This window comes from Mchenga conophoros, linkage group LG17 (genome assembly GCF_057382185.1).
Source record: "Mchenga conophoros isolate Kocher_MC1m ecotype Shallow Benthic linkage group LG17, M_conophoros_male_GT1.1, whole genome shotgun sequence".
NCBI lineage: Eukaryota > Metazoa > Chordata > Actinopteri > Cichliformes > Cichlidae > Mchenga > Mchenga conophoros.
Window position 1 is genome coordinate 23,988,499 of NC_140542.1, and position 20,883 is coordinate 24,009,381.

At 43.6% G+C, this 20,883-nt stretch overlaps 3 protein-coding genes across 3 annotated transcripts in view; 1 reads left to right on the top strand and 2 right to left on the bottom strand.

Annotated features, from left to right (window-relative positions):
• Positions 1-2,136: 2,136 nt before the first annotated feature.
• itfg2 (integrin alpha FG-GAP repeat containing 2) lies at positions 2,137-12,370 on the bottom strand. The gene is made up of 12 exons (XM_085252071.1): positions 11,919-12,370; positions 11,103-11,198; positions 10,987-11,028; positions 10,718-10,895; positions 10,502-10,641; positions 9,540-9,688; positions 9,360-9,454; positions 8,899-8,952; positions 8,583-8,674; positions 7,869-7,986; positions 6,154-6,327; positions 2,137-2,287 (listed from the first exon to the last, which is right to left on the bottom strand). The coding sequence occupies exons 1-12, from the start codon at positions 12,012-12,014 to the stop codon at positions 2,220-2,222; spliced, it is 1,302 nt and encodes a 433-aa protein (XP_085108197.1). The 5' UTR covers positions 12,015-12,370; the 3' UTR covers positions 2,137-2,219.
• A 1,733-nt stretch (positions 12,371-14,103) lies between these two features.
• Positions 14,104-16,092, top strand: ascl1a (achaete-scute family bHLH transcription factor 1a). Its single transcript, XM_085252072.1, has 2 exons — positions 14,104-15,174; positions 15,265-16,092. Exon 1 carries the CDS (start codon positions 14,592-14,594, stop codon positions 15,156-15,158), a length of 567 nt encoding a protein of 188 aa, XP_085108198.1. The 5' UTR covers positions 14,104-14,591; the 3' UTR covers positions 15,159-15,174; positions 15,265-16,092.
• A 1,691-nt stretch (positions 16,093-17,783) lies between these two features.
• The window catches only part of LOC146555515 (uncharacterized), a 67,500-nt gene continuing 64,400 nt past the window's right edge, over positions 17,784-20,883 (bottom strand). The window contains exon 15 of the mRNA XM_085252749.1: positions 17,784-20,201. Coding sequence (XP_085108875.1) covers positions 19,950-20,201 — 252 coding nt within the window. The 3' untranslated portion in view covers positions 17,784-19,949. The remainder of the gene's footprint in view (positions 20,202-20,883) is intronic.

Here is a 20,883-nt window from a genome sequence, read left to right on the forward strand (position 1 = left end):
GTGACTTGAGACTCGACTCTGACTTGCCTGACATTACTTGAGACTTGACTTGAGACTTGAGGATAAAGACTTGAGACTTACTTGAGACTTGCAAAACAATGACTTGGTCCCACCTCTGCCTTTAAGCTATCAAATAGAGATGCAGCACAAAAACAATTTGCTTGTCGTGCATCACTTTGTTGCTTGTGGATAGTCTTGGTTGTGATTTTTTAAGATAACCATCTGATATAAGTACCACACACTTCACATTGCTAATAGTTATTTTGCCTATAATCACTACAATTTTATGAAACTGATTGCTTTGTGGTCATTTTCAGGTTCACCAACAACCCAGTGACACGTTTTGACTTCCTGAAACATTTCTCGTCTATTCAGCCTGGAATTTAGGAAATTTGTGCAAGAGTCTGCTGCTCTGCTTTCAAACTCACACACACAATGTGGAAATAGCAGTCCTTATCAGTAATTAGCTGGAAAAGATCTGGGAACCCATGCACTCAAGACTCTCATTCTAGTAGAGCCAATAGATATATACACAACTGGTCAACAGCAATCAAGCTACATTTAAGAGCTAGCATTGTTTGGTCCGTGTTGAAGTCCTTATTCTCATCATCTGTGAGCCAACAGCTCCTCTGGGGCAGGCGCTAAGTGAGGCTGCTGCATTAGTGGTTTTATCATTGATTTGTTGGTTCGCTGATGCAGAAGAGGTGTTTGTTTCCAGTAATCCAGATTAGAGCAAACAAACTCTCTGTAAACTGTCATATCCATGGTTTACCATCGTCAACCTCTTTGGGCTTAGTGCTTACCCAAAGAAATGATGGCAAAATTATCCATCTTCTTGATCACTCGTCTCATTTAGGGTTGCAGCTAAACGGGAGAGGTGGGATTCACCGAGGACTGGTCACTTGGCTGACAGAGAAGCAGACAACCACACTCTCATCTCCAGAGTTGTTATGTCTCCAGACCACAGGAGGAAAACAACTAAAGTATAGAATATTAATTTTACTGCAGTGAGACTTGCTTCTGCAGACAATTTTTTTTAAATGTAAAAATAAATAAATAATAAGTTCAATTCCCTTCAGCATTTTTGGGATTGACTAAAATCTTAGTAAAGCCCACAAAGAATACATCATCCTACAAACAATTAGAGAACAGATTATGCATTTCTGTGTCCCACATTGCTATAATTGCCTCCAAACTTGCCACCAGAATGATCCACTGGGCTGTTTTGCACTTTCCTTTATATGCGTGATCATTTCTTTTCCTTTTTTAAAAAAATAAAAAAAAATTCAAATTTTATTTCAAAATGTAAAATATCTTTCACCTCATCAACTTTTTCCACTGAAGGAGTTTTATCTTTAGCTGAAGCTAATGCAGACAATCACGTGATTAAGAGTGGATTAAGAAGAAATTATAACTGCTGGATTTTTCTTAGATGGGATGCAAACAAAACAAGACTAAGAAAAAGTTCATGGACTTGGTCCTCAAAGGAAAGCCTTCTTTTTGTAAGTCTCTAAAGGGCAGGAGAGATAAGAGGCTACCAGGACACCTGAGCCACATGCTCATCTTATTAATATTGCATGGGAAAGACAGAGGCAGTCGACACAGGTGGTAATAGGATCCTCCCATTGGGAACAGTGGGAGATTCCCCCAGTCCTTCCCATCATCACTTCAACACTACTAACTCACTGCTAGTCAAATGTAAGTAATCGTGTTATGCATAATCAGAAGCGCTTCATGTCTGAGATGATACACTGGATAGGAGAATTTTCTCAGACACTACAGGGAATGAATAATAGGAAGGCACTGCTGTTTGATTGGGGAGCTCTTTTCAGCCGCTTGTCAACGCTGACTGACGGCCACATAAAGCTTCTGCTAATCCCCCGCCCTCCCCTCGCTCCCAGATTCACATAGTTACCGGTGAAAACAGCAGGTTAAACAGTGCAGCATTTCCCCTGCATTATGTCTCATTGCTCTCATCCTCTGCCCACCTTGTTAAAAGCAACCTGGGCGGACAGAATACCAATGACAGAGGCAGCGTGCAGGTCTGAGATAACAGCCAGTGGCGAGCCGATCAGAAACCCAAACCCCAACATCTATCTGTTGGGGAGCGCGAGTAACAAGAGCAGCAGCACAGAAGACGGTCTGTCAGTGTTTATTTACAGAGTATTTACAGTCAGGGGGAAAACAGAGAAGGCAGCGTGGTGATGGATGTCACCGAGCTACGTTTGCGCATCCTTGTAGAGAACATCTGCCACCAGGGCTCGCACTGCGGCCGGATCATCAGCATCTGTGGAGGCGAAACACAATGTGACGGTTACCGCTGAAACCGGAGTACTGACATTAGGGCTGCCACAAACGATTATTTTGATAGTCGACTAGTCACCGATTATTTTTGATTAGTCGACTAATCAGATCATCATCCATTGGACGTACAGCGTACAGCTTATTGCACCAGCAGCATCTGGTCTTATATAACTATCATTAGCTTACAGCTTGAAGTGTTTGTGCTAACTAAAAATAAAGACAAGATGGTAGTTTATTAATTTTTAATGAAATTTGCAGATTGTTTCGGTGAAGTTTAATAAACTCCTTGCTTTCTAAAATATAACAGGACACCGGAGTATATTATCCAGCGTCTCAAACTTCTGATGATCAGCTGTCTGCTTGAAGTTTATTTAGCTGTGCAAAAACTATAACTTTAATCTTAGCCAAACCGATTTACTCAGGAACAAATAAAATACTAAAGAAAGCCAAACAATAACATTTTAAGTTATCTAAGTGACTTAAATATCATGTTTAACCTGAGTAGCGAAAGACAGTGGTGGGTTTGAAAACGACTTGCCGGGAGTCCGGTGTTCTCACGGCTCTAGTTAGCCTTGCCCCCGCCTAGCTAACGAGCTAGTGGGTAACAGACGTCTCCGAAAACGTCGGAGAGCTTTTGAAAATATGTGGTGTCTTGATAAACTGAGCAGATATTTGAGGTTTACACAGCTACATTCTCGCCTGAAAATATGTTAAACGTTTATTTTGTGACCCAGAAAGAATAATAAGAGTAAAGTTAAAACTAACTAGCTGCCGCCATTGTTGACAACTGCGCTGGGCTGCGCTATGAATTCTGGGACACAGCTTCTTCTTCTTCGGGGTTTAACGGCAGCTGGCATCCTTGTACATGCAGTGCTGCCATCTTCTGTCTCAGTCCGTTATTACACCCTTAAATCCTACTACTCATTCCTGCGTCCTTTGTAATCTTACAAAGCTTCAAACGATGCGTCGACTATTAAATTAGTCGTCGACGATTTTAATAGTCGACATAATCGTGACTAGTCGACTAATCGTGGCAGCCCTAACTGACATGTGACCAGATTAACATGACTTCACAGGAAATGACTCCACAAACGTTCACGGTGCATTCGGGCACGGTCTGATAGGCACCATGTCAGATTACACAATTAGGAAAGCCATACATTATGGCCGTGACTGATGACATATTGGAGATCGACCAATCACAGCTCGCAGCCTTTCACAGCCTGTTGATGTCACCGGGATTAAACAGGAATTTACACAAACAAAGGCGCAGATCATATCGACTCATATCGACTGTTTCAAGCTCAAATGGAAAAGATGTTAGCTTGCATCTTCTATTGGGTAATCGTAAGAAGTCTTACATAGGGGAAAAAGGCTAAAACCCCCCCCCTAAATTTCAGCCTTTTTGTGGAAGTAATAATCAATCATCGTGCAATTTACATTCATAATGCAAATATTTTAGTTTATACTCAAGAATATTTGCTTTAAACCTTTAGTTTATTATTTGGCAGACTTTCAAATATAAACCTACTAATCAAACCAGCACATTATTATTTTTTGAGACATTAAGATGCTAAATTGCATTTGTTTTCCTAAACAGAAGAATTAGTTTTAAGTGGTTGATTATTATTTATTCCTGATTCATTTCTGACTTCTCCAAGAAGTATTACATTTGTTAAGTAGTTTTGCATTTGGCTAGAGTCAGTGTTACAGCACAGTCTCAAGAGTCTAAACAGTCTTTACAGGGCCGTAGAAGGCCTTAACACATCAGCAGGACAGGTAGCTGCTCCTTTGTGCAACAAAGAATAGGATGAGCACTGCCAGAGCTACAATATAACCTCCACGAGGCCACAAGTGTGAATGTCTGAGCAAACAATCAGTGGGCCCTGTGCTCGCTGCCCGGCACCATTGAGCCCGATTGGCATTTGCCATCGAATACCAGTATAGATGTAAATACTTGGGAGAACAAGGAGACGAGACTAAGATCTTCTGCACTTTTTAAAATGATCCTTAATATTTTCCAGTGTGTAATGCTTCCAGTATTTCTTTTACACATAGGATATGAAGGTGAAGTCATAGCATTGAATTTGAGTGCAGGATTTTAAGCTGCAGTGCTCTAAATTGGTACAAATCATTATTCCAATTGTCCTCTCACATACTTTCTGTGATCTCAATTCCCTCTCTCAGGTCTGTCCCAGTTTAGGATCACTAATCCCGCAACACCCACTGAAAATTTACACAGCATGCTTTTAAATGTCAGAGTACTCAACATTTTTAATACAGTTGTTTACATAGTCTGTTATCTGTCTCCAGAAGAAAAAATACCCTTCATATTGAATCTAGGCTGTTAACTGGGGTGAAAGTAGATGCTATTTCAGCTTTCCCTCCAATGCGTTGCACTGCCCTCCAGGCCTCGATTGCGAAAGAAATAGAAATCAGATTTGAAAGAGGTCTTAAGCATCCACTCATTGTATTTACTTCAGATCACTTATGTTGGTTCCCTGTAGGCCGACGACTTTGTTGTTGGTTGCGCATCATTGAAAAGGTCCTGGAAACGGTCACACCACATCGTAAAAGGGATTTTTTTAAAATCCCAGTGAATCTTTAAGAGACGGCACTGTGCTGAGGTATTCTGTGTGTGACTATCAGAAACTATTGTTGGGAACATCTGCCCCTAAATTTCAGAACCTTCTGGGAAACAGCTGCAGATTAAGTGAGTTAATACATCAGTGAGCAGCTATATTTAGTCCTGAACTACACACTGGATAAATATGACTTTTTGTGGACATAAACGCCTAACTTCACAGTCAGCCTCCCACCTTCATCTCTACTTTGATGTCAGGTATGCGCCGCTTACCTTGCACCGCTCAGCAAACATCGCTGACACTTTACAAGCTGATGTTTGAACTCGTCCGTCACAAATTTGAAAATGCCCACGTAGGAGCAGCTGATTTAGAAACCTTCCCCTCTTTGTGATGGAGAACTGGCAAACTCATAATCAGCGCTTGGCTAAAGGGAGCTTATTATGGTGAAAAAGCAGCAGGGGAGCGCCTCAGAGCTGCTGCTGACATTTCAAGGAGGTCAGGGTGAGGCAGCTAAAACCATCGACACCTAGAGAACAGTTTACCTTCTTTTCCTTCAAACTACTGGAAATTGTAGATGGCAGATGGACAGCAACGATTAAACAACAGATAAGGAAGACGACTGGAAGCGTAAGCAGGACCACAGTCATTTACTTCTCCCCACATTTACAGTTGCACCGTGACTGTGTACTCTGCACCAACTTGAGGCCTCTAATGGAGAACACTGGGCAGAAAAAAACTCAGATGCATACATCGCAGCGACACGCAGTTCATTTTAACCACATACACTGTAGATGGTAACTGTTCTTTAATTTCAGCTATATTTGCATGTAAAGCGAGCAGTCAAAGGGAAAGGCTGGGTAATAAACAACCAGTTTTTATAATACAGCCAGAAGCAGCTAAAGTGTGTGCCTGCAGGAGGAGAGCATAAACTGACACTACAGCGACGTGTAGAAAAAGCCACAAGACTTGAATTAACACTCAATTAATACCCAACGTTACATCTAACCAGTTTACAATATCCTAGTTATATTTGTTTGGTGATCAATAGGAATTCTTGCAGAGACTGTGCTGCAAACTGTTTCTTTAAAGAAGAGTAAGAACTTGCTGGCAGGGCCTCGTTAGTTGTAAAGTCTGTCATGGTGGGGTCATTTTCTTCCTTCCTCCTCATCAGTATTCAGATCAGAGCCCCAGTTGGGCTCTTATTCGCCCTCAAACTGAGGAGGTGTGTGCTTGACTCCGAACGCTGAGCTGCCGACGTACTTACCGACTCCCAGCATCTTCAGGTGGCTTTTAAAGCCGGGCTTTTCCTCCAGCACTCGCAGCAGGTTGGTGGATTCCATGCGCTCCAGCTCCACCTTCCAGTAGATGTAGATTTTGTGGTTGAAGCTGACATAGACGAGGCAGGGCCCGTTTTTGCCCTCCTTACATGTGTACTGACCTGCAACCAGAGAAAACCTGAGAATCTTACACACAGTTTTTACTCAACAGGTGGTGGCAGTGATATGAGGGACCGTGCTTTGTGAATACAAATAAACAAATCAGCAATCCTCCGCTGCCGGGCTACTGTAGCCTCCACACAACACAACAAGTCTGATCTGTCTGAGGAGCTGAGAGCAGAGGGGAGTGAGGCCTGAACACCTCATTTAAACTCAGCAGGTGGAAAGCAGCAAAAATGGCTGGAATCAGAGATCTCAGGCGTCTTTTGTCTCTTTCTTTAATCCACTTAAAACCACACATGTCACACTAGGCGCCTCAGATTAACTGTCCAAACACTGCAGAGAGATCTGACAGCACAGATAAGAAAGACAGAGAGAGGAGAGGAGGAAAAGCTCAAAGCAAGGCGAGGCTAAAGTTCTATGCTGCCATCTGGTGGAGCAGGTTTGAAATTCCACCTTTGTTTGAGGTTACAAACGCCTGGACTAAGGTAAGAAATCAGGTTGTAGAGAGCACGAAAACTGCAGTGAGGCCACGGGAGTGAAAATATATGAAAAGTCCAGAGGATTTTCACATCTTGTTTGAACTGTTAGTGTAATAAATATCCTCGTCACTTAGCTACAAAAATGATTTTCCACTAACCTGCAAAATGTAATGTAACATGTGGGAAAGCTGAGATATACTGATGACAATGCAGTCATTTTCTAAAGGGTTCAGTCATTTAATTTGAGAACCTTCAGTTTTCTGGTTATTATTAAGGGTGTGGGGTAAAGAGCTGTCCTTCACCTGAGCTCACAGTTTTAGCTTGTTATCTCTGGCCCAGTACGCACATGTTTGTGGCCCATGAACTAAAAGGAGTTTGAAGCTAGAGCCTGGGAGGAGTTGTAGCTGAGGTGTTGTCAAACATTTAGGTACCTTAACCTCAAATCCAGAAGTGTAAAGCAGATCATTTCCTGCTGAGAGAGGAAAACGGTGGAAAATATTCCAAACACCTTCTCCTCAAACAGTCAGAACCTCAAGTGAAAAATGGTTTCATCTGCATTAATCTGGAGCTGTGTGGACAGCCTGAGGGAAATATCTGTGTCTTCAGCTGCTGAAAGCTCCGCTGCGAGAGGCTCAGAGACACATTAAGCAGAATCAACAGATTTATGGATGTTCAGCAACTCCGCTAATCCAGAGGATTAGAAGACTCCAGGTGGATTTACCTGCAAAAATGTGTAAACGATTTACAGAGCATAGATCTGAGCATACACATGTCTGTTTATCATTTATTCTCTTTGCCTTAAGCTCACCATCAATACTGAGCTGAGTGAGTTAACGTGAAAGCCAAAAACGCCCCAGCGGCTTGTTTTTAAGTGTGTCACATTCAACAGTGAGCTGAAAGTCGCATTATAAGTTGGACAAAGCTGCAGATTTAGATCTACTGTTGGAAAGGTCCGAGTGGCGCGTCGTCGCATTAGCCGAAAATTTGACGAGTGTCTGTGACCGTCACAGAAAAACGACGGCGGAGCAAAAACAAGGAGGAGGTGGTGTGACGTCCCTCACCTGCACAGAAGGCGTTGACGTTCTCGTCGAACTGGAACCTCACCACGGTCCGATTGTGGTCGATGATGTAGGTTTGACCGTCCCAAGCACACGCCACCACCTCCTCTCTGCCGTCCCCCTGGAAGAAGACACAAACACAGACGCACACAGGGTTGCTGCGTAGCTGAGCGCATACACAAAGGCAAACGCACATTTCTGAATTAATTCAGCATGTAATCGAGTAGAAACAGTTGTCTGGTAAAAGTTTTTAAGTGAGCAGGGTAAAGGGTAAAAATCTGAATTTGGTCGGATATTGTTCTTGCTGTGGTGGCTTAATGGAGATCAAACTGGTATAGTATAAACTAAAGTGACTAACTTGAAATACCCATGAGTGCCGAGAAGAACAGAGAGACTTTCTCGACAGCGGCTGCATGACTGCAATGTCACGTGTAGCCTACACGGGGGGTTTTATTTTGAAAACTAAATGGCTTCTCTGTGCTGTTGTTACGTCTGACTTCCTGCCGGCTTTATCTGCATTTTAAGTTAAATGTTAGTTAAATGAGTCCCATCAGCTCCAACAATTTCTAATAACACACGTAAGAACATTAAAAACAGACGAGTTAGCAAAACATCTGTTTTTCACTGGAAACTAAAAAAACAAAAACAAACAAAAGGTTTATATTTTTGTTAAAAGTTGAAAGCGTCCACGAGTGTCGGCCTGTCGCAGAGACTCACTGTGACGTCGAGCTTCTGCAGGGCAAACAGCTGATGATCCACCTGCACCGACCACAACAACTGCTCCGAACTGTTCATCAGCTTCAGCGTCCCTGTGACACGGGGAGGCAGAAAACAGGTCGGCCTTAAAAATGGTCAAAAATAAATCAACACGGCTAAAAACTGCTGTTGTGTACAGACTGTCACTGTCATATGCATTTTAGCCAACAAATTAAAAAACTCTTTCTCCTGCTTAACCAGCTTGTTCTAGTTGATAGAAAAGCACAGACTTCTCCACAGAGATGTGAATTTTAAGTGTTTAAAATTCCCATCCTACCATCTAAAGTACAGAGAGCAAACAGTCCACACGTTGACGACTCTTCCTTGGATCCTGTAAAAAAAACAAAACACACACACACAAAAAAACTGAATTCTTCTATTAATATGCAATCAGCCATTTTTTTGTGAGTTTTTTAAAAACCATATCAAACGCACTTTTATATGTTTTTACTGTCACACCGATTGCAGTATGAAAGGAAATCATTTGCATCATCTGTGTTTCTGCATCTCAGCAGGATGATGAGAAGAGGAGACTTAAAGAAATTGTACAATTACAACACACCTAAAGAAACCCACTGAGACGAGACTCAGCTGCAGTTTAAAAGTGTCTCCAGGTGAGCGACAGGGCCCGGGTTTACCTGCAGACGCCCTCTGTCCCCACATTATTTACCTCATCAGCGACCCAGTAAACAAGCGTAGGTGCGAGTGTAAAACGAGCCGGCTGGTAAGAGCGTCTACCTTTGCTAATGCTGCCGATGAGGTGAGTGGAAACGTTCTTGTTGTGTATCCGCCCGGTGGTCAGATGGAGAACTACGTCTCTGGAGGGCCCCTCGCTGTGAGGAGGGAAATCACGCTAAATTAATCCAGTCCATCAATCAATCTAACCGACACTCACATTATAATGGAGGAGGCGTCTACCTCCCAGGCGTGGTGGGGGTGTCGTCGCCAGAGTCGGAGGAGTCCTGTTGCGTCCAGGAACAGAGCAGGATGGCGTAGCCGCAGCCTGGCTGAGACACCATCAGCTCAGGTAACCCCTCTGGACCCGGGTTCACTGACAGACTGTCCACCTGCAGAACAGCCAATACCTGATTATTTATTCAGCTAGGTCTCATCTATGGAGGGCCTTGAGTGCCCAAACGCCCTTTTCCATCAGTACCTACTAAGGTCAGCTCGCCATGGTTTTATGGGTTTTCTGTCTAATGGAATAATAGTTTGTAATGATTGTGAAGGCACATGTTTGAAATGTTTGAAATAAAAATGAACTGAACTGAACTGAACGTTTTCACAGTGGTAATACGAAATAATGTCACGTCTACACAGGCGGAGGTACCGCTCATTGGGGTGGACTACGCTAAAATAATTTGGTAAAATGCTGCCACCTAGTGGTGAAAGTTTTCATTAAAGTTTGCTGAGAAAATATAAAGTAGTTTATTTATAAGGTGCACCTTACTGGCACTAGACTGCACCCTCTTTTGCGTTCAGAAGTGCTTTAATTCTTTGTGGAACAGATTTAAAAAGGTCCTGGAAACATTCCTCAGAGATTTTGGTCCATACTGACATGATAACATCACACAGTCGCTGCAGATTTGTTGGCTGCACATCCATGACGCAAATCTCCCTCTGCACCACATCCCAAAGGTGCTCTATTGTACTGAGATCTGATGACAGCCTGTGAAGTACAGAGTACATGAGGAGATGTGTGCACTGTGATCCAAGGGATAGATGTGGTCTGGAACAACACTCGGGTAGACCGTGGGGTTTAAATGATGCTCAGTTTGTACAAAGGGGTCCAGAGTGTGCCCAGAAAATACCCCCCCCCCCCCGCATCAAATCAAGTTTAGTGATTTCACATGCTGGTAAGAAACAACACCTGAGCTCACCTGTCCCTCCAGAAGCCATTTCTTCAACAGAATCAGCTGACCAGGCCCTGCATCAGAGCTGTCAGACGGCTCCTCCCAGCGAAAGGCTCGCACCACTCGGTCTGTGTATCCCACCACCAGCTCGCAGCGCCCATCTCCATCTGCAGACACGCACACGCTGCACTCAAAAATCACAAAAATCCACATTTATCACAGAAGAATTTAGCGAGAATTTACCAATATCACTGATGAGGATGACTTTGGTGTTGGCGGGAATGTGCTGGGTGAGGAAGGGCTTCTGGTCATCAGGTGACTGAAACTCGTGCTGGCTGGATGAGTCTGCCTTGCTCGCGGCAGCAGCTGTGAGGTCAAAGAGGTGAAACCAGCCCTCTGCGCCCACGGCAACCACGAAGTTCTGACACAGAAAAAATAAAAATAAAAACACGCCGTCACATCAAATCCTAAACCTTCAGACAATATGCAGCTTCTGACTTCTCTGTTCTCACCTTTCCTTTGTTGCACACATCTCCAACAGCAACGCAGGTCAGCTGGGAAAGCACAACACACCACATGAGCCACAGATCACATGACACAAAAGGATTTTTCTAGCACCTGCACTGACCATGCCCACGCAGGACCTTGTGATCCAAGGTTTGGAGTCATCGTTCTTGTAAACAAGCAGCTTTCCGTTGGTGTCTCCTACGACCAGCTCGTTCAGCTGCAGAGAAGGGAGACAGCCGTGTTAGTGGAGCAGTTGAACAATCAGGTAACACAGGTCATAATTTTTTTTTTTTTACTCTTCTTGATCAAGACAAATTCTAAACTGAGAAGCTAAAAAGTCATTAATTGTGAGACAAAACATCATTATATTTTGCTAGGAAAATGGGGAATAGATGTGTTTGTGTTTGGAATCACTGTCATGCTGATAAACAGAGCCACTGCCAATCAGATGTTTTCCAGGTAATTTGGCACACATCAGCAATAGTGGATCAAAATGTGAGTTCTCTAACACGACACTGGCTGAAACCCTAAGTTGTCATGTGCAGACACAGCACTGATTCATCCCTTTAGTGTGGTGCCTTTTTAATTGTTTTTTCAGTCAGGTAAAAATGAAAAAGATCAGGAAGCAAACAGCACTCAACTGAAAATAAGTTAAAAAGCAGCCAGTGTCCGAACAACCAAGGAGAACTTGAAAAAAAGTACCAGAATTTCTTCCTCTTTGGAAGCAAGATGGAGAAAGAAATGAGCGGTGACTCAAGACTTATTATAATAAGAACAGACTGCAAAAAGTCTAGTTATCAAACCATAAATAAATACATTACTAAATATATTTAGAATTTAATTTAAACATTTAAAAGTCTGCATTCAAGAGGTCCGAGAAGACAAAACAAACATTAACGATAACAATAATAAACAAAAGTTAGCTTAGCTTCCGTACCGAATCGTTGTCTGCGTCTCCCAGACAGATGGCGTGAGGAAACAGAGTCCCTGTGAAGTCTAAGCTAACCCGGTGCACATAGTTCAGAGAGCGCATAGCTGATAGTCTTTGTATTCCCTTTACGGCCGCTGATTTACCGATACTGCTCTGGCTACCTCATTCACGCGCTCACCGCCTCCTCCTAGTAAACAAAACCACGTGACCTAATATCTACGGGATCGTAGCAGAGACATAAAAGGTGATCCGCAAACCAAAGCACTGATCTGCCTGGACGTGTTCCTGTTTCCATATATATATTTTATTAGTAGTAGTAAAAACATGTACGCACATGTGTATGTTTGAAGAAAGAGAGCTTTTAAAACTGAGCTAGTTTACGTACGCTGTGAAATACTGACACCTGGCGGTCAATGAGCGTAAGTGCATACTTTCAAATAGTTTGATTTTCGTTCTTGCCTCTGTTCTTTCTTTGCTGGACCCCCATAACAGCAAAGAAAATTACATTATGTACCCAGACCATGCACCTGGTGATCTATTGAATCTTCCCCAAGTTGGTGAAAAGGTAAATCTCATCGTTATCTTATTAATTTAAACATTTTGCAAACAAACACGATATTAAAACATATTAAAGCGTGAAAAGCACCAAAACGAACACTCAAAGTGAAGAAAACTAGCTATTAAACATAAACATAAGCTAAAATTAGAAAAAAAAAGTTATTTAAACTTGCAGATGTTATTAGATCATAGTCCACATATTATTTATTAATGCAATTTGCACTTCTCTCTTACACAGTGTCAGTCCTTTTAACTAAATTCGGGTTTGTTTGTTTGTTTGTTTTTTAACATTGTTGCTTATTTAACACAAGAATTTCTCTTGTGGAATCTATCTATCTATCAATCTGAAACAGGGCAGGATGGGAGGATTTACTTCTCGGTGATAACGTCCACTGCTGTCCTCTAGAGGGCGCCCGTTAATTACAACTTTACCTGTAAAGCAATAAACGACGCAGGCGTGAGGGAGTTAAATCAGTGTGAAGCCAAACATTCTAGAAGAGAAGAGAAGCTCCACTGCAGAAGAGTTATTTTTAACTTTGTCAGCCATAATTATAATTCAGTTTAAAAAAACAAACAAACAAAGAACAATAAATGATATGATACTATGATGAATTACATTTATTTTTGTAGAGATGAAGTGTTTATCGGTCTTTCTGGGTGACTGAGCCTGCCACAAAACAAACTGAGAGATAATCCCTCGCATCCCCCCCGCCCCGCACACACACCAACACCAAAGAAAAGAGGGAAAAATACAGAAAGTGGTTAAAGAGGGAACTCGGGTAGACAGATGTCATATTAATTATTACACCCAGCTTTGAGTGGAAGGCCCCTCGAGTAAAGTGAGTGCCCTCCCAGCCTCTGGACGACGAGCAGCAGCGGAGAGAGAGAGAGAGAGAGAGTCCTCACAAAACGATAATTGGACTGTGGAAGCCCGCTAACAGCGTGGATATATGTTTCAGAAAGATCAGGCAGGGCGGAGGGGCGCAGGGGGGACGCTGAATAGGACCCACGCCTCTTTTCTAAACTCTCCGGCTGGGCTTTGAAGGAGAAAGTGGAGGTGGTGTGTGTGTGTGTGTGTGTGTGTGTGTGTGTGTGTGTGTGTGTGTGCGTGTATCTGTGTGTGTGTGCCTGAATGTGAATGCCACAGAAAATTTGAACTATTTATGGCAATCCCCTCTAAAGGCGCGCATGCACGGGTGCCCAGAATAAGGGGGAAGAGAAAAGAGTGCGCGCACACACACGCAAGAAGTTCACCCGCAAAAACTGAACCCCAAAACAATCCTAATTCTGTTTAGTGCGCAAAGTTGTGCGTGCATGCGCAAAGACGCGAGAGAGCGTGTTGGAGTTTGTGCGTGTTTTCTTGTTATGCACCTCTCAGTCCCGCATAGAGAGTCCAGTTACGCGCACAGACCGAGGATTTGCGCCTCCTCGTTCCGCTTGTGCGGCCGATGAGGCGCGCAAAGTGGAAAATTTTACAAAGTCCCGCAAACGAGCGGCTGTGTGTAAAGAAATGGCACAGACAGGGACCAGAATCAGGATCGGGCAGAGAGAACGTCGCACACTTCACTTTGTGAATAGATTTTATGCACAGTTTGTGTTTTCTCTCGCTCCTCTGTATTTTAGCTGACCTGTAAAAAACAAAAACAAAAAACAAACCCAAAACAAAACGCGTGACTGTCCACCTGGAAATGCATCAGACTGAGTTCGGTGTGGACTTCTATGAGTCTGTTTCACCTTCTCGTAAAAAACCCCTCTCCTCTCACTGTTTGTTTAGTGCTTCAAGTGGCACGCGTCAGGCGCGCGGCGCACCGGTACCGGGGCAGGAGCCCAAGGTGTATCCACGCGACCGGAGGGCGTGGCCAGCCCCTCAGCCACCCGTGTTGAAAAGCAGTGGCGTCTTTCTCCGAGAGCTCAGAGCAGCTTTGAGGAGCGCGAGGCAGCATCAGCGGAGCTGCGACTGCCCTCCAATAGTAGCACCCCCCCCCCTCCACATTGGAGCAAGTGCGCGACCAGCGGCCACAGCACGTGAACGGCACGAGCGGGACGCGCTCCCGGAATCTCTGCGATTCTTTAAAACTTCTGTTTTTTTCCCCACACGCGGGTAGGGACCTCACGACCAAAATGGAAATTAACGCGAGTCAGCAGCAGCAGCTGATGCCGCCCGCGTGCTTCTTCTCCGCGCAGAGCGTCCAGCTGAGCGCGAGCGGCAGCGGGAAGTCCGCGAGCAAGCAACCGAAGCGTCCGCGCTCCTCCTCCCCGGAGCTGCTGCGCTGCAAGCGGCGGTTGAACTTCGCGGGTTTCGGCTACAGCCTGCCACAGCAGCAGCCGCACGCGGTGGCGCGCAGGAACGAGCGCGAGCGCAACCGCGTGAAGCTGGTCAACAACGGCTTCGCCACGCTGCGGGAGCACGTGCCAAACGGCGCCGCCAACAAGAAGATGAGCAAAGTGGAGACACTGCGCTCCGCCGTGGAGTACATCCGCGCGCTGCAGCAGCTGCTGGACGAGCACGACGCCGTGAGCGCGGCGTTCCAGGCGGGCGTGCTGTCGCCCGGCATGTCGCAGGGATACTCCGCGGACATGAACTCCATGGCAGGCTCCCCCGTGTCCTCCTACTCATCCGACGAGGGCTCCTATGACCCCCTAAGTCCGGAGGAGCAGGAGCTGCTGGACTTCACAAACTGGTTCTGAAGAGCATCCGTGCGAGGTAAGCGCACACGTCACCGCGCTCGTTCCAGGCACCATCGTCATTTAACTCCCGACAAACCTAACTTCCCGTTTCTCCTCCTCCTCGCAGAAATATGGATCAGCTCACTTTATTGCTCTCCTGGGCTTGGGATGGTCCCGAGGAGGAGAAGAACAAGATGGTCCTCCCCGGTCCACCTGACAGTCTCAGCAGGGTCCCGGAGCCTTAACTGAACATCAGGCCGGAGATCAGCGCCAAAGGATTAAAGGAAGACGGGTCTCCCACATGCAGCGTGGGAATCCAAACTTTCTGTGTGTCCCCTTGATAAAAAAACAAAAACAAAAACAAAACAAAAACAAAAGAAAATGACCCTAAAGCGATTCACGCTCTCAGCACATTAAAAACTCTTCTATGCCAACCCCATCACAGTAGCACCAACTCTCTCTCAGACGCTGACTTCAGAAAAATGCTTCCAAGTCACGGATTTATTCTATAAAATTCTATATCAAACGCTCTTTTTTTAAGATATATTAAGATATTTTTGTATGTAAGAGATTTATAGATGTTTTGTACACATCCTTTTGTATATATTTTGTCTATATATTTGCGAAGTCGCTTCTATACCTCCTGCCTATGTAGACGTGTAGTCTATTATTCTCTGGCTGTTGTGTTCACGAGGTTCCAGAGGGAGTTTGATACTCCGATGTTTTATCCTATAGCACCGATGTGTCTTATTTAATAGCAGAACCACGTTATTGCATTATGTCATGTCACAATGATCAAAAACTTATGCAGCTATTGTCCAAACAGAGTGCAATAGCCACGCATTGTCTCTTTATACTGCCAGCTCTATATCCTCTCCACATAAGCGGAAGATAAGAAGTCTTATAACCATATTTTCTACACTCTAGTCTAAAAATAAAACGAGATGCTACTGAATTACTGTTCATGTCTTAATTTTAAAGTGTGTGTGTGTGGTGGTGTGTGTGTGTCGGGGGGGGGGGGACGACGACGACTGGGTACAGTTTTCCTTGTGTGGCCATTAAAACCAACATGAGTAGATGGAATACGTGGAGATAAAAGGGGAAGAACGCACCTTTTACGCACGATGCATTTTCTCTTTTCTTGTTTGAAGCTGAGCGCAGAGTGGCTCAACTAATTCTGTAGCCGCAGGTCTTTTACTAGAGAACTCTCACACCGCTATCTCTTTCTCCTTGGTAATACCAGCCAGCACCTTCAACCCAACAGACGCATTTTTTCACACTCGCAAAACATGCGTAAAACGCCACTTTGTCTCCATTTTAAAAACACACATACACCTCCTCCACCACACTGATGTCGTGAAAAATAAAAATACTGCTGTGATATTTCTCTTAACAACATGACCTTAAAATGAACACACCTCTGCAGTTAATGAACCCTCGAGTGAGCTTTTCAAGCTAGTCTTCCTTAGCGTCTGTGCGCACGAAGCGGCTGGAAGGTGGATCGCCCAAGTTGTAGGATTACAATGACACCATTTCCCCCAATTCAACTCACACCGAGAAATATCATTCAAGTAAACAGGAGGCTTTAAAATTTGCAGATGACGTGAGATTGTGAACTAGAGCTCTGAGGTTTCTGCACAACTGAGTTTGACAGGTAGGGCGGAGGCTGCAGCCGGACGCGTGTCTGGTTTAATGAGTGAATGGGGTCTGAATGGTGGTCGAGTGGAGACACGGAGCTGAATTGGCTGATGGCGTGTGCCTCCTGACAGCAGCATGCCGCTGAACACACAACCACCACCTGGGAGGGGAAAAACATCCGTCAGAGTGTGGGGTTCAACATGTTGGTGTTAATGTGGGTGTTTATGCAGAAATGGCGTTAAATACATAAATAAGACACGTTTTAGTGAAATTCTTTGGAAAAACTCGTGTTTATTGTAAATATGAGCGCACAAAGGAGAGTTCGTGGACCACCAGAGGGCCTGAGAGAGAGGCAGAGGGTCCTCCTGGCTCATTCAAAAACACAAGTTATTAGAAAACTGTCTGAGTTTAGCATTAACTTGCAGACACTTCATTGTTTGTACAATAATTAATAAACAATTATAATATCTATTCACTTAATCTATTTATTAGAAGCACAGAAACAAACAGGTTTCCCCACCTCAAACACTGCCGGGCGAGGACCTGCAACACTTCAGATCAAACAGATGATACCTCTAAATTCTGTATATATTTTCTGATGTGAGTAAAATTTTCTGCCAGCTTGGAATAACTTTAAACCCGAATAAAACTTTTCCATCAGAATAGCACACGAGAAAGGTTTGATCCCACTCTTGTATGTGCAAATACATCTCTAATTTCCTCACCTCTTTCAATTTACTTCAAGACCTTTTATTTTGAAAGGCATCTTGAACTTCAATAAAAATGAGATGTGATTTTTTTTTTTAAGTTTTCAAATTTAACTTTAATTCAGTTTCTAAAAAAGTGAAGTAAGAGGCACGGCAGCCTCCAGCCAAGCACCATCACAGTTTAACAAGTAAACAATTATGATGACTGGATTAAAATAAAACATAAAACAAATAAATAAAAAAGACCTCCAACACACAACCAACAGTGAGAGGTCCCCAGACTTTGTCATGGGGCTCAGCAGTGGGGGGAAAGCCACACAGTGGTACTTTATGACTCAAGGAACCTATGGAGTGAGGAACTTTGTTTCTCTAAAGATAAAATCAATGTTTTGGATTGTTTTAAAAATATAAAACGACAACTTATGGCAAGTAGGGCAAGCCCAGAGAGTGTACACAAAATACACGTTTATTATTATAGACTGTAAATAAAAGATGCATTTAACCTTATAGATTCTATATAAAAGATGCATTTAGGCTTATGGACTTGTTGAGTGTTTTAAAACCAATCTATATGGATCTGAGCTCACTGACTAATGACCCAGTCACATGATGAACTATACCAACAACCTTCTGGAATCTGAGGAGGACCAAAATTACAAAATGAAAATCAAGTTGTTTTAAGTAAGACAAAACAAGTGACTGAGCCCAGGAAGTCCACAGGAAAGTGTTTATTGGAGTGAAGGGGAGGATGCTGAAAGTTAATGTTTACTTTTTTATCATTTAGCTGTATTTATTTAGCAGGAACAATGGACAGTACATAATACAAAGCTACTTTCCTCCTGTAGTCTCTGGTAAGAAGACCCTAAGCTCACCTGCAGCCACATTTTCAAACTAGATGGAGTTCAAAACATGCATCTAAAGAGTCACAATAAAAGCAGTTTTGACTGTTTTCTCTGGTGACATAGAGCTTACAAAGGTTTGCTGCCTGTCACAGCTCATTATGTTTCCCTCAGCGGCAGTCTGTCAAGCGTGCACAAGCGGCAGGAGAGCGCGGCCATATCTAATTGGCAAAGCTTAGGCAAAACAAAGGCTCAAACCACATCAGTTGAGTATCTTAGCGAACATCATTCATCAGTGTTGATTAAGTTGGACTGAACTGGACGGTAGCCAATAGCTCTGCTGCGCTGCTGCATTTTTCTCAAATGTTTTTGTGTCTTTTTTTTTTTTAATAAACTCCACAACAATGAACACTTGTTACATGAATCAGAGCGTCAGACTCTGAAACTACAGCAGCCACAGAAGATTTCAGGACCACAGACAGCACTTTACTGCTCTGTGACGTGATCCACATGCCTCAGAGAAACGACAGAGGCTGGAAACAGAACATACTCAGCACACGTGTGACGTAAAGGACATGCGCACAGGAAGAGACCAGCAGCAATGTGACCACCTGAGACTGTGCGATGCCAATAAAATTCAGCTACTCGTACAGATGAGAGATGGAGTGGGAAGTGCAGAGTAAATTCATTTCTATTTTCAGGGAATTGAAATGACTGCTAAAGGGAGCGCAGTGCAAACAAAGTGTAAAATGTAACGTGGATATAAACACACACACACACACATGCTGCAGAGCGTTTACATTATTAATGCAGAAAAAAATAAAGGAGACAATAAAAATCTGACTCCTTGACAGAAGATAACTGATGGTTTCACAACTGTATTTCCATGGTTTATTCATTAATTGAACTATAAAAGGTCAAAAACATTTTGGCTTCCAAAATCTTGACTCTTGTTTATATTCAAAGTATTCATATGGAAATATGTGTTTACACAGCTGTCGAGGAGAGAGATTGTTTGAACATTACCCCACAGAAGTCCCTAAGGGATCGTCAGTCTAATGATCGACTTATCTTTTATCAGTGTGTCATAAACATCCAGTGTAATTTCTGTTCTGGCGGCTTTTATCACCAAGGCTTCTGTTATTTTTTTAATGTCCAACAACAAACACTTGTCTCTGATAGTCTGTTAAATTATTAAAAATCCTGTATTCATAGTTTTTATCATTAGAATGTGAAAGCATTCTTTCAGCGAGTTCGTCTTTAAGATCTAAATATCTAATTGCATAAATATTAGTGCTTATTTATATATATACATTTTATGAAACCCAAACTAATGCTGAATGTCTAATTTAGAGCAATTTAAAATGAAAGAAATAAGTTTCAGGTGCAGCGGAGATAGCAAGGTATAATGGTTTCTTCCACTCTAAACTCAGTCTTGCTGGTTGTTACCAGCAAATTTAAAGGTTAAAGCTAGAAGTGAAATGTAACAAAGTTGCATAATTTAAAAGAAATACTTTGTATCTCCACTACAAATGTCCTTTTTAAAATCATTTTTCTGTTTGTCACATGTCGTCTTTTCATACAAGCAGACGTGGCTCAGCTGAGATGTCATCCACAGAGTGCTGAGGTCAAAGGTTGCTGGAGTCATCAAAAGGGTTGGAAATCACCGACTTGTGAATGAGCATGAAGAGGGGCAGGTAGGCCAAGAAGTCCAGCAGGTCCAGAGGAGGAATGTGCTGCAGCTCCAGTCTGACGGCCACCTCCTGATCCAGGTGGATGCCCCCGGCCTTCAGCTCCAGCAGCAGCTGCTCTGCGCTGATGAAGCCCTTCTGAGCACCCGCATCGCCCTGCTGGTCCTCCAGGAGGAACAGGAAAAGTTGCTGCAGGAGTTAATAACAATCATAGTTTTTGACATGACCTCAAACATGGAAAACTGGCTCTGGTCTTGCTCTTTGAACCACTTCAATTCAATTCAATTCAAATCAATTTTATTTATATGGGCAGCACGGTGGCACGGTGGTTAGCACTGTTGCCGCACAGCAAGAAGGTCCTGAGTTCAATTCCACCATCAGGCCAGGGTCTTTCTGTGTGGAGTTTGCATGTTCTCCCCGTGTTTGCGTGGGTTCTCTCCGGGTACTCCGGCTTCCTCCCACTGTCCAAAGACATGCAACTTGTGGGGATAGGTTAATTGATTAATCCAAATTGTCACTAGGTGTGAATGTGCGAGTGAATGGTTGTCTGTCCCTGTGTGTTAGCCCTGCGACAGACTGGCGACCTGTCCAGGGTGTACCCCGCCTTTCGCCCTATGACAGCTGGGATAGGCTCCAGCGCCCCCCGCGACCCTGAAAAGGATAAGCGGAAGCGAATGGATGGATGGATGGATAGATAGCGCCAAATCACAACAAAAGTCGCCTCAAGGTGCTTCATAGGTACAGAGAAAAACCCAACAATCATATGACCCCCTATAAGCAAGCACTTTGGCGACAGTGGGAAGGAAAAACTCCCTTTTAACAGGAAGAAACCTCCGGCAGAACCAGGCTCAGGGAGGGGCGGCCATCTGCT

Coding starts and splice junctions, on each gene's coding strand:
- itfg2 (XM_085252071.1), bottom strand. CDS start 12,014: ATGCGCTCTCTGAACTATGTGCACCGGGTTAGCTTAGACTTCACAGGG. Junction 11,029..11,102: donor CAAGGTCCTGCGTGGGCATG/GTCAGTGCAGGT, acceptor GTGCTTTCCCAG/CTGACCTGCGTTGCTGTTGG. Junction 6,328..7,868: donor CGTCAACGCCTTCTGTGCAG/GTGAGGGACGTC, acceptor CTCTGGTTGCAG/GTCAGTACACATGTAAGGAG.
- ascl1a (XM_085252072.1), top strand. CDS start 14,592: ATGGAAATTAACGCGAGTCAGCAGCAGCAGCTGATGCCGCCCGCGTGC.